This window comes from Cibotium barometz, chromosome 42 (genome assembly GCF_041138505.1).
Source record: "Cibotium barometz isolate CiBa-2024 chromosome 42, ASM4113850v1, whole genome shotgun sequence".
In the NCBI taxonomy this organism is placed as follows: Eukaryota; Viridiplantae; Streptophyta; class Polypodiopsida; order Cyatheales; family Cibotiaceae; genus Cibotium; species Cibotium barometz.
Window position 1 is genome coordinate 16,238,929 of NC_141087.1, and position 13,945 is coordinate 16,252,873.

At 47.4% G+C, this 13,945-nt stretch overlaps 1 protein-coding gene across 5 annotated transcripts in view; it reads left to right on the plus strand.

The window, feature by feature from the left end:
* Positions 1-273: 273 nt before the first annotated feature.
* LOC147614215 (B3 domain-containing protein Os07g0679700-like) overlaps positions 274-13,945 on the plus strand; it is a 93,008-nt gene continuing 79,336 nt past the window's right edge. For 2 of the 5 annotated variants that reach the window (XR_015263090.1, XM_086780760.1), the window contains exons 1-2: positions 275-457; positions 738-789. Coding sequence is in view for 4 of the 5 variants with exons in the window: in XM_086780760.1 (XP_086636886.1) it covers positions 399-457; positions 738-789 (111 nt within the window). In the remaining variant the exon portion in view is untranslated. Of the gene's footprint in view, positions 458-737; positions 790-13,945 lie in introns of all 5 variants that reach the window. The other 3 variants (XM_086780758.1, XM_086780759.1, XM_086780761.1) reach the window with 3 other exon arrangements.

A 13,945-nucleotide genomic window follows, 5' to 3' on the forward strand; every position in this document is an offset into this window, starting at 1 on the left:
ACCCGGTGGTAGTGTGTGTGTGTTATGCACAAGCTGGATGTAAATACGCAATTTTCCTACAATTTCAAGTCTAATAAAAAAAATGTGGGACTGTAATTTCTTGGTTCTACTAAAAGCATTGATTAAACATAGCAATTTCTTGGTTCTAAAATTCCATATAAATGAGTTTTTAAAAATGAATGGATATGGATTTACATTGTTGCACACCCTTACAATTTATATTTGAATGTGATTCGAATTTTAAGAAGCTACGGGCAGAGCCAGTAGTGAGGGGCCAGCTGTCGGTAACTGCGAGGACAAAAAGCGCCCCGTCGAGCTGTGGAGATTGTGCAGGGCGGCGGATGTAGAACTCATGCTTGACTCTCTGTAGAACCACCTATAAAAATGGAGTATCTACCATGTGGAAGCGACCCCAACAGGCAAGCTCAGCAGGAAAACAAGTGCAGTCAGTAGTGAGGTGTGTGCGCGCGCGGGGGCGGGCGTGCGTGTGTGTGTGTGTGTGTGTGCGCGCGCGCGAGAGAGAGAGAGAGAGAGAGAGAGCGTGTGTGTGTGTGTGAGAGAGAGAGAGAGAGAGAGAGAGAGAGAATGTGTGTGTGTGTGTGAGGGAGAGAGAGAGAGTGTGTGTGCGTGTGTGAGAGAGAGAGAGAGAGTGTGCGCGCGCGCGCGCGTGTGTGTGTGTGTGAGAGAGAGAGAGACGCTCTCTCCAGCAAATTTTGAGCTTCATTCAAAAACTTCAGCTTAAACAGGAGGGACTGCCTATGGCACCGCATTCTGCTTAACCCCACACTGGTTAGTATATTGCATCTCTCTCCCCATGTATTAATTTATGTGTGTGTATGTATGTATGTATATGCATGTGTTCCAGCAATGCTTGTTTATGGCGGCTTGTGTTGCATTCCTTTTTGTAAATAACATTCGTGTCTATCATGCAAGGTTCTGGAAATGAACTTAATGGTTGCACTTTCCTCCAAGGTTCAGGATATGAGCTCCCTTTGTTCAATGGTCAATAGTGGTTGGTCCTTGGTGTGCAAGCTTTCCAGTTCTCCATCATATTACATGCATAAATGTCAATGGATGGATGTGTGCAGGTCTGGTTTTTTCTTGTTGGGTGGGATGCCCTTTTCCTAGGCAAGCTTCCCCTACTCAGTGGTCAGCCAGTCCATGACCAACCAAATAGCATAAATTACTGTTTTTCATGCACATCTGCACTATCAAACTGGGTGTGTCCTTGCTAAACCCTTAGATTTCTGCAGGGGCTGTTTTGGCCGCTTCAAATTTATATATGTCAAAAATTGTCCCAAGCTAGTTCTCTTTGATGCACATGCTTGGCTCCCTCTGTTATGTGTGCCAAAATTCGCTCCATTTGCTCTTTGCCGGGGACTCTCATGGAATAAATGTCTTGCAAATCTTTGATAGTAAGTACTAAGAGTGTGTGAATCCACTCTTAGAGTGGTTAGAATAATATCTAGATATTATATACGTGTTTGACATAAGCTATGATATCACTCAAAGGAGCCTCTAAGATAAAAGCATTGTACTTGGCAAAGATTCCATTCATCACAGCAATCAATCACATTGAGTCGTGAAAACATATCTCTCTCTTGAGTATTGTCTCTTTCTCTTTCTATCACTAGCATGGCTTTGTATCAACCACCCTAGTTCAGCTCACCTGTCTATTCCTAAACCATTAAGTGGTATCAGAGCCTGATTATCGCCGACTCTGCGCTTGGAGCTACTCGTCACTTCGATCTGCTGACAGTGGCGCCTTGCTACTCATGCAGCCACACACTTCTCTTTTGCATGTCAGCTGCCCCCATTATATTTATGCTGCTACGAGCAATTGTGGAGCTGTACTACCTTGTGCAGCTGCAGTTGCCACCATGATAAGCTCGTCACCTTTGCACATCAGCCGTTGCTCGCCAGTGTACCCAGGGCAGTGCTCGTTGCAGCCCCCCTGAGCATTCTCCTGCGCTTGCTTTCATTTCTGCCATTCACTGCTCGCCATCTACTCCTTTGGGCATCATCCAACTTGCTTCCATCCTGCATCTGCCCATGACATCAAATGGTAATCGGGGCATTTTTGTATTTTCACAGAATTAACACTCTTGCATTTCACAAAAATTAGGGCTTTTCTGAAAATCAGCTCTCTTTGCATCAACATTAAAGCTTCCCCAAACTTGAAAAGTTGGGGCTTTTTAAAATTCAAAGTAAAGCATGATGGAGTCAAACAGAGGTAGCCTAGCCCTAGAAAGATTCAGCGAGAATAACTTCCCCACATGGCAAACGAAGATCAAATTATTACTGATGCAGGATGGGCTGTGGAATGTCTTCAAGAGAACATTAGCACTGTAGATTCTCTGTTGCATTAACTGGTTGCCCTAAAAGCCAACATTGTCGAAGATAACAGAAAGGCGATACTCTTCTCTAGCCTAGAAGAGATTGAAAGGTTCATAGAAGTTCCATCCACTCTTCGGGTGAGATGTTGTGTGAAAACATGGTGGCCATCCTCATCGATGAGGATAGAAGGCTTCAAGAGCAAGCTACTACTAGCATTGACTTAGAGAAGGGTTTCTTCACAAAACAAAAGGGCAGGAACAGAGGGAAAGCTGTCAAGTGCACCTTCTACAAGAAGTTAGGTCATAGAGAAGACCGTTGCTTCAAAAGAACGACAAAGGAACAAGATAAGAATCATGGCAACCTGCCGGCTGAAAATGAAGATGAAGAGTTTGAAGATGCATGAAACCTCTACTCTAGCACCTGAAAAATGCTTCACTGCCACATTCTTTGATCTATCTCTTTCAGAGATAGATACTGATGGGCATTCTACGTGTTAAAAGAGTGTCAATAAGGGTTTTTTGCCCGTGATGTCCCCCGAAACATGATTATACGTGTTTGTTATCGCCATGTGTTATAAAAGACTCCAATACTTCAATTTATCCATAGTCACAGGGAATGGGCATTTTTAGACTCGGGAATGTTGGGGATGGCAACATCTTCCCGTTCCCATTCCCGTCCCATGTCACTCTATAGTCACAAGGAATGGCCATTCTTAATCTTTTCCGTCCCCGTTCCCCGACCCCATTCCTATTTTGAGTAAGGGGGGTAGTTTAGGATGGCTAACATGGTCAAGCTAATGCCAGGGGAGTCGGCTTCGAGAGGTGAGAGGATACAGATGGGAGTCTGTTCACCGCCCACACCCACGCACAGCAGGGGGTACCCCGGGGTCGGGAGGGATGGTTTTACTATACAGGGAGGAGCTTCAGCATGTGATACAGGTGGTCGGGCGGGATGAGGCTGCACGGTTTTTGTGGGTGAGGATCTAGACAGAGAGGCCTCGGGACATCTACCTTGCATTGTGCTACTTTTTGCACCCTCCACTTCTAAATATGCCACCCATGGAGAGTCCGCGTACTTGCCCCTTTATGATGACATTATGAAGTTTTCTAGTCTAGGGGACATCCTCCTGGCTAGAGACTTCAATGCCCGCACTGCATGTGCTCAGGTACTCTTCTTTGAGATAGATGATCCTGTGTACCAGGAGCTTGACACGTTGGGTACAGATGTGGAGTGGACATTACGGGATATAGTACCCCGCATAGACTATCGAGAGTATCTCTTAGCCCTCGGCAGGGCTCATAGGCTAGCCATTTATAATGGCCTAGCCAGATGGCCTGGATCCAACTCCTTCATCTCCCCTTCGGACATGGAGCCAGTACAGTGGACTATCTAATGGGATCCCTCTCTCTGATCCCACTCATTTTGGAGTTTACCATCTTGCCTCGCCCCATCGGTGTTGCAGCCGACCATGCATACTTGGCCTTCTCCCTCACATGTCAATACACCACCCAACCACTTGCTTTGCCCGAGATACCACTTCACCAGAGAGACCTCTTCCATCTATTCTGATCACGTCTACCGCATCCTCTCGGACCTCGACCGACCCCCACATCCCACTTGATGACCTTACCACACAACTCGTAGCCATCCTTAAGACATCTGCTGCCATCTTCCCGCACTCTAGAGCCAACCCTACATCACCAGGAGGGACTCTCTCACAGAATAGTTGGTACGATGAGGATACCTGAGCCTGTCTACATCGGGAGGTGGCACTAGGAACCACCACTCACCAGCAGGCGCGAGTGATCTTTTGACGTCTCACACGGAGGAAGAAGAGAGCCTACCTAGCCAGGCTTGAGCAAGAGCTATACCAACTATTTCTTGGGAAGGACTGTAAGGAGGCATGGAATATCTTCTAGGATCATCGCTTGCCGACTTCGATTACTTCACCTGGCACACCTATGCCACCTCTCTCTACCATGCCATCGAGCAGCCACCTCTCCCCCATCCACCCAAACCTCGTTCCCCACACTCTTCCTTCTTTCACATGAGCATGGTGAGAGATGTTATTGACAAGATGCAGATTGGGAGAGAACAAGATCATGATGGACTCCTCACTGAGCATCTCTCTCATGCTAGGGACACGCTAGCCCCTTTACTGGTTCGCATGTTTAATAGGGCTCTACGTGAGGGCTTCCCCCCACCCAGCTGGTCATCGAATACTATTGTACCTATCTTGAAAGCAAGTGACCCCATGGACCCCAACAACTACAGGACTATCATGATTGGTCACACCTTGGCCAAGATTTATGGTTCGATTTTGGGAGCATGAGCTTAGTAGATGGTCCAAGGAGTAGAGACTCAGAGCATTGGGGTAGGCAGGCTTCACGAGAGGACACTCTACACTAGATCATATCTTTACACTACAGGGGATCATTGTCATGTGCATAAAAGATGCCATGGACATTCTCAGGTGCTGGTCCAGAAGAGGTAGCCAGATAAAGAGTATGAACCAGACTTTAGGAGCATCAGGGTGCAGATGAGGTAGTAGCTTGGACGTGGAGTGAGGGCATGGATGATGCGCTGTCGGGGGAACCAGGAAGGAACCCATGAGCTGTCGGCTGCTTACAGAAGGTGGGCGGCTGGACCAGAACAGAGGCGGCTGACCAACCAGAGGCGGTTGGACCAACTAGAGGCGGCGCTACGTTTTATGGATTTAAAGCCAGGACTGCTCGCCGACCATCAGTCGGCCAGTTCTCCAAGGAAATAAAAGGCCTATAAATAGGCAAGGTAGCTCATCATTGTACTCATTCAATCCTCTAGGGATTGGGTCTTTAGGGGTCCAAGTAGGGACCAGGATTTTGGTGTTTATCACCCTTTTATGAAGACAGTCTAGGGCTGTAGTAGAGTATCCTTTTTGTACTATATAAATGTACTGAATTTCCAGTATCTCTCTCTGTCTACTCTCTCTCCATATCTGCGTTTTGCATCAGAGATGGTTTTCCAGGAGTGTTTAGGGCTGAAAGAAGACTCCCAGAGCGTCTGCGTGTTACAGTGGTATCAGAGCATCAGTCTCAGCAAAGCTAAACACTGAATCAGTCCCATATGATGGTGTACAGGTCCAAGGTACAGGAAAGTACATGGATACGAAGCCCAAGGCAAGGAACACAGAATCGGGAAGGGGATGGCAGTCCTGTGAGCCAGATAGGTTCTCGGGCAACGGTCCCAAGGGAGGTTTATCCTCCAAGGGTGATGTGAGTCCCAGACTCATTTCTCAGGAATGAAGACCAAGACGGTGTTCAGAGTCCAAGCAGGAATGGATGGTGGACTAGATGGAACAAATGCATAGATCTTATTGTGAGATAGAGTGGTTTTGGAGACCGGACCGGGCGTTCAGAGAAAAAGGGTTTGCAAGGGATGGATGGATGATAGAGGGACTTCGAGAAAAGATTGGGATGATGACAGTCATCCAAGAACAGTTTGGAATCCCGTCATCAAGTTTAGCAGAGGGGGATGTCATGTGCATAAAAGATGCCATGGACATTCTCAGGTGCTGATCCAGAAGAGGTAGCCAGATAAAGAGTATGAACCAGACTTTAGGAGCATCAGGGTGCAGATGAGGTAGTAGCTTGGACGTGGAGCCAGGGCATGGATGATGCGTTGTCGTCTGAACCAGGATGGAACCCATGAGTTATCGGCTGCTTACAGAAGGTGGGCGGCTGGACCAGAACAGAGGCGGCTAACTAACCAGAGGCGGCTGGACCAACTAGAGGCGGCGCTGCGTTTTATGGATTTAAAGCCAGGACTGCTGGCCGACCAGCATTCGGCCAGTTCTCTAAGGAAATAAAAGGCCTATAAATAGGCAAGGTAGCTCATCATTGTACTCATTCAATCCTCTAGGGATTGGGTCTTTAGGGATCCAAGTAGGGACCAGGATTTTGGTGTGTATCACCCTTTTATGAAGACAGCCTAGCAGAGTACCCTTTTTGTACTATATCAATATAATGAATTTGCCAGATTGACTAGAGGATATGCAGCACTAGGAGGTCTAGAGAGGATGTGCTCACAGGTACAGTTTCAAGAGCCACGCACCAAGCTGTGGCTTTTTGACACGCTGGTCACATTGGCTATGCTATATGGAGTACAGATCTGGGGGCCTAGCCTAGATCGTCACAGTCGATCAGGATGCACATACGATGGATGGAGATCGATGGAGAGACCACTTGTGTCCATGATCTCCAGGATGATTCGGGCCAAGGCCTCGATACCCCATGAGATTATTAGAGCCGGGATGGGAGCACCACCGATCGTAGTCCAGGCTCTTGCCAGATCAGTGTCCTTCATTCATAGCACCTGGGAGCTTCCCCGACACCGGTATGCACGACTTGCTTTAGAGTCCTCTCATCAGCTAGCCATGGAGGGAGACACTTCATGTTGGTATGCGCAGATAGCATCCTAGTTTGACCTCCACGGGTTCAGTTTAGATAGACTTCTACCCTTCCAGTACTCTCTCGAGGCACCCTCTCTCACCTTGACACATTCTGAGATTAGTAGTCATCAGACAGGACCTCATTCAGTTGGACACTAGGAGGACATGGTTAGAGCCCTCACAGGAGTTGGGGACGAAGATGGCTTTCTATAGAGACCATCTTCTTCGCACCACTGAGGATGGCTTTATACTTGGACCGAGCTACATGGATACCCATCTGTCTCATGGATTGAGGTGCGCCATTGGGCAGATCCGCACCTCTTCACATCAGTTAGAGACAGAGACAGGCAGATTTAGAGGCATACCTCCAGGGGACAGGATTTGTCAGATTTGTTGGATAGAGCCAGAGACGGAGGAGCACTACATCTGTCGTTGCACAGCATATTATGAGATTCGAGGGCACTACCATTGCCTTTTCAGAGAGGGATTTGGACCACTGGCTAGAGTCATGGACTATTGTGATCAGCGATGCTTGGGTTTTTATCTCTTGGAGATCCGCAGGCTCAGAGAGTCCATTATTAGGAGCAGACGCCCGACTGGCAGGGAGTCCACACAGAGACAGATTACTGACTTCTTTAGAGGAACTACCCGGGAGGACACGGAGCCGACAGCCCAGCACTGGGCACCCTGTGGGACTCTAGTTGAGAGAGCTATCCAGTTGGGCAGATCTAGACGCCCGAGGGTTCACGGATTCTCACATCGGAGACGGTGCCTACACCGGAGGATTCAGAGCATCATTGCGAGGCATCGGGCTCGTTCGACCAGGCATCTCACTATGGCAGATATCTAGGCCATCCGGTGGAGACCCATGCTAGAGCTCCTAGGATGATTACGACTCTAGCCATATATTGTTGTACTCATTGTCACTTTTGTACTCCCCCATATTTATGTATTCAGGTATCCATGTACTCATGTACCCCGTTTTGACTAGTAGCATTAGCTTCCCGCCTACTGATGTATTGTGGGGCTATCTCTTTTCTTTTCCAAACAGTGTATCAGATGTCACATGGTTGTAACTTTGGTCTCATAGGTCACTTTGGCCTTTTGAAGACGTTAATATAACATTTCATTTACATTTCATTTCATTTCATCTCTCTCTCTCTCTCTCTCTCTCTCTCTCTCTCTCTCTCTCTCTCTCCCCATATCTGCGTTTTCAGATGGTTTTCCAGGAGTGTTTAGGGCTGAAAGAAGACTCCCAAAGCTTCCGCGTGTTACAGTGGTATCAGAGCATCAGGCTCAGCAAAGCTAAACACTGAATCAGTCCCATATGATGGTGTACAGGTCTAAGGTACAGGAAAGTACCCGGATACGAAGCCCAAGGCAAGGAACACAGAATCGGGAAGAGCTCCTAGGAGGTTTGTTGGTGGTGTTCCACAAAGCCAGAGGGGATGGCAATCTTGTGAGCCAGATAGGTTCTCGGGCAACGGTCCCAAGGGAGGTTTATCCTCCAAGGGTGATGTGAGTGCCAGACTCATTTCTCAGGAATGAAGACCAAGACGGTGTTCAGAGTCCAGGCAAGAATGGATGGTGGACTAGATGGAACAGATGCATAGATCTTATTGTGAGATAGAGTGGTTTTGGAGACCGGACCGGGCGTTTAGAGAAAAACGGTTTGCCAGGGATGGATGAATGACAGAGGAAAAGATTGGGATGATGACAGTCATCCAAGAACAGTTTGGAATCCCGTCATCAAGTTTAGCAGAGGGGGATGTCATGTGCATAAAAGATGCCATGGACATTCTCAGGTGCTGGTCCAGAAGAGGTAGCCAGATAAAGAGTATGAACCAGACTTTAGGAGCATCAGGGTGCAGATGAGGTAGTAGCTTGGACGTGGAGCCAGGGCATGGATGATGCGCTGTCGGCTGAACCAGGAAGGAACCCATGAGCTGTCGGCTGCTTACAGAAGGTGGGCGGCTGGACCAGACCAGAGGTGGCTGACCAACCAGAGGCGGCTAGACCAACTAGAGGCGGCGCTGCGTTTTATGGATTTAAAGCCAGGACTGCTGGCCGACCAGCATTCGGCCAGTTCTCTAAGGAAATAAAAGGCCTATAAATAGGCAAGGTAGCTCATCATTGTACTCATTCAATCCTCTAGGGATTGGGTCTTTAGGGGTCCAAGTAGGGACCAGGATTTTGGTGTGTATCACCCTTTCATGAAGACAGCCTAGGGCTGTAGAGTACCCTTTTTGTACTATATAAATATACTGAATTTCTAGCATCTCTCTCTCTCTCTCTCTCTCTCTCTCTCTCTCTCTCTCTCTCCATATTTGCGTCTTGCATCAGATGGTTTTTCAGGAGTGTTTAGGGCTGAAAGAAGACTCCTAGAGCTTCCGCGTGTTACAATCATTGAGGAGGGGAGAGCTCACGGGCATCGGATATACTGCTGCTTTGTGGATTTCTGCAAAGCTTTTGATACCGTCCCACATGCCAGACTGATAAGGAGACTACAGGATATGGGAGTGCCAACAGAGATGCATTGGGGGATCATTACACTCTATGAGTTAGTCACAAGCAAAGTACAAGATCCAGGAGGTGACTCAGAGATCATATACAGCACTATCGGGGTGAATGAGGGCTGCCCCTTGTCTCCTACTCTATTTGGTCTATACATTGACGGGATCTCGGATTACAGACAGACATGGAGGACCAGGAGCACATTTAGTAGGATCCTGATACTGATCCTCAAGGCTCTTGTATGTAGATGATATTGTTCTTATTTCTAATTCACCAGAGGGGCTGTAGAGGCATTTGCATGCATTATGGGCCTTTTGCAAGGACCGGGACCTCACTGTGAACCTTGGAAAGACCAAGGTCATGATCTTTAACACCTCCCCACAGTGGATAGGCAGATTTGCAGAACAGTTTACATAGAGTGGAGAGCCTGTAGAGCATGTTACTTTGTATGTATACCTTGGGATCACTTTTGCTGGACCTCAGTTCTCGATGTGGAAGGCGGTTGAAGCTAGATTGACGACGGGATATGTAGACCTTGGCTCGCTAGAGAGGCAATGCTCACAGATACAGTTTCAGGAGATGAGGACAAAGCTTTGGCTATTTGATACTCTAGTTACACATGCACTACTGTATGGTGCCCATTTGGGGTCCCAGCTTATACCACAGGAGGAGACAGAGGAGGGAGCCGGCCGAGACAGATATAGAGGAGGTATATTATGGGTGGAAGTCGATGGAGAGGCCCCTAGTGGGATGATCTCGCGCATGATTAGGAGTAAACCATCAGTGCCACATGAGATTGTGCGGGCAGAGATGGGGGCTGCACCGATAATGACAGAGGCTCTATTCCAGATTGTGACATATTGGCACAGGCTATGGGAACTTCCACTGGATAGATACCCTCGGCTAGCCCTGGAGTCCTTGAGATAGCTGACACTCGAGGGAGACACAGAGTGCTGGTATGCATAGGTAGGCACTTGGTTTGGCATGCACGGTATGCAGATGGAGGCCCCCTGTTCCAGTACAGCTTAGAGGCCCCATCATTTGCTGTCAGCTGCACAGAGCGGAATGGGATTATCAGGAAGGACATTGTTAGACTGGATACTCAGAGGACATGGAGTTTACCTAGTCGTCCACTGGGGACGAAGATGGCCTTCTATAGAGATCACCTCCTATGCCTGACAAAGGATGGTTTCATCATCTGTCCACGCTACATGGAGACACACCTATATTTTGGGGTGAGATGTGTGATTGGCTAGATCCGCACCTCTTCCCACCAGCTGAGAGTGGAGATTGCCAGATATGGGCCCAGGGCGGCCGCACCAGAGGATAGGATATGCTAGCACTGTCACACAGAGCCTGAGACAAAGTTGGGTTTGGACTACTTTCCAGGATCATGGACTTCTTGGATCAAGGACTTTTTCTTCTAGAGCTTCGCAGACATAGGGAGTCCTTAGTGAGATCCAAATCATCTATACTTGGTCAAGGGCGAGCACAGAGAGCTCTCACCGACTTCTTCCATAGCAACACTTTGAGGGCCGATCCACCCACCATACTTGGACCACATGAAACTCGCGGCGGGTGCCTGGGGGACTAGGACCTTTGACACACTTGTTGATACCATCAATGCGTATTAAAACATTTTAACATGGCCACAGTCTTAACACATATCCATCATCACTTTGCATAAAACATAAAGCTGGACAAAATATCCACAAATGCTGAAAATGGAGCTTGCACGTGTGACACTGCATAGAGGCCGGAATGGGCCGACCCCCCCGCTTGGAGTATTTTATTACCCAAGGAGAATAATATCATGTACAAGCTTTGAGGGCCTTACTCTCCCCACGGGAGATGCTTGATTATCCCTATAGAAATGCCATAACACAGCCCAACACAAGGCTACCAAGCCGGAACATAGGCTGTAGAAATGCCGAGCCAACAATATAATCTATATACCTCCATGTGGGTACTGATTCTTCCCCAAAAACCACGGGTCTTCATGCAATAGAGCTGGTACAGCAAGTACAACTCTCCACTCAGCCGGTACAGCAGGTACAATGGCTGGTACAGCAGGTACAGTGGCTGGTACAGCCGGTACGGTGGCTGGTACAGTAGGTACAGCAAGTACAAATGCTGGTACAACAAGTACACTGACTAGTACAGCAGGTATAGTGGTTGGTACAGCCGGTACGGTGGCTGGTACAGCAAGTACAGCAAGTACAAATGCTGGTGAAACAAGTACAATGGCTAGAAATCATAATAAATGATTAAATACCCTTGCCTTCAGTATTTCTTCGCGATGGAAGCCTCCAAAACAGTCCCCAACAGTTGGTATTCTTCATGGGCAGCTCTCAAGAGAGAGAGAAAGAGAGTAGCCATCATTAGGGCAGCCTTCAACGGTGGTAGAGGCTAGTGTGCAGCAAGAAAGCCTCCCTTAATGAAGAGAGAGGGCTCCAATTTATAGATTTGGGCCTCCCATGAGCTAAAATGGCGAGAGAAGGTTATGATGACAAGTGGAGAGCCACACAATAGCTGAAGTGACAAGTGTGAGGCCACTTGTCTCACTTTGATCCTTTTTCTAACAAGTGTCAGGCCACTTGTCTCACTTTGGTCCACTTTCTTGCCACATGTCCCAATCTAAGAGATGGGTCCTTCCATAATCTTTACCTCTAAAAATATCCCAACTGGTGGACATTCTGTCATAGGCACTTTGCCAACTCTTGGTATCTGCTCAATTCTAGATGTAATGACGCGAACAGAATTTCCATCGGAGTCGGACCAAAAATAGCAACTCTCCTAAATTTGTGCTAACCACACACCTTGGAGTAGAGGTGGACTTTATCTATAAAAGCATCATATCCATGAGATATCCAAAGATTTATTCTCTATAAACTCGGACAGATTCGTCCATAGAAATTGCTTGTGAAGCCCAATATCTATATAAATCTCGTCCAAGAAAGAAATCTCCATAGATATAATCCATCCCAATAAAGGAAGCCATGAAAAGAATTCATCCCATTAAAGGGAGCCATAAACAATGTTTCCGTGAAACCATCTCAAGGTAAACAACAACACCTTTCTCCTTGCATAGCTATACAAGGGTTAGTGAACATCAAAAACACTTCATAGCAAAAGCACTAACTTTGCAAACTCAAAGTATCCTTAGCTTTTCTTTGCCAGGTTGGTCATGAAGCCAAAAGAAATATCTCATCACCATATCCTTCAGATATCCTGAGATATATCTCCATATAGCTTGCCTATAAGCTTGATAATATAATCCACAATATCCATATGGAAAGAGTGCTAAACGTGTGCACATAAAGCCAACTCCATACTTTCAAGATAAATTTTGTGAATTCATAAATCCTTAGACCAAGCTGTCTATTGCTCATGCTCTTGCTTCATAGGCTCTGAAGTGGCTAGCCATGCTTAATAGCAATGATGGTAAGTGTGGTCCCCACTCGAGATCTTTTCTCTTTCTTATTGATAGAAGGAAGCCTCCGCTTCCAAGAAAGCCTATGCTCTGATACCAATGAAACTCGGGGCGGGTGCCTGGGGGACTAGGGCCTTTGACACACTTGTTGATACCATCAATGCATATTAAAACATTTTAACATGGCCACAGTCTTGACACATATCCATCATCACTTTGCATAAAACATAAAGCTGGACAAAACATCCACAAATGCTGAAAATGGAGCTTGCACGTGTGACACCGCATAGAGGCCGGAATGGGCCGACCCCCCTCCCCCCCCCTCCCCTTGGAGTATTTTATTACCCAAGGAGAATAATACCATGTACAAGCTTTGAGGGCCTTACTCTCCCCACGGGAGATGCCGGATTATCCCTATACAAATGCCATAACACAGCCCAACACAAGGCTACCAAGCCGGAACATAGGCTGTAGAAATGCCGAGCCAACAATATAATCTATATACCTCCGTGTGGGTACTGATTCTTCCCCAAAAACCACGGGTCTTCATGCAATAGAGCTGGTACAGCAAGTACAACTCTCCATTTAGCCGGTACAGCAGGTACAATGGCTGGTACAGCTGGTATGGTGGTTGGTACAACAGGTACAGCAAGTACAAATGCTGGTACAACAAGTACACTGACTAGTACAGCAGGTATAGTGGCTGGTACAGTCGGTACGGTGGCTGGTACAGCAAGTACAGCAAGTACAAAATGTTGGTGCAACAAGTACAATGGCTAGAAATCATAATAAATGATTAAATACCCTTGCCTTCAGTATTTCTTCGCGATGGAAGCCTCCAAAACAGTCCCCAACAGTTGGTATTCTTTTTTTTTCCGAGAAAAGATCCTTTCATTAGTTATATAAAAAACGCCCGTAGGGCTACAAAAGATCTCTCCTGCTCATAAGGGAAACAGAGCAGTGACTACAGCAAGGCAGCCCGGGAGACTCTCCCTAGGTGCTACAAGATACAAGCATCAGTACTAAGGACTGAGGGGCTAAATCATACAATAGGGGGGGGGATAGCCAAACAGGTGGCCTGTAATGCCAACGGGGGGATCCCGTGTGTAAGGTGTAGAAAGGGCCGCTGCGCCAGGTGGTGTGAAAGGCCTGGCGCCGCAAGATCGCCTCGTCTGAGTCGCCCCGGATGCGGTCATACTGTCCTCGCAAGGTGTGGATCAACTCCTGCCAGA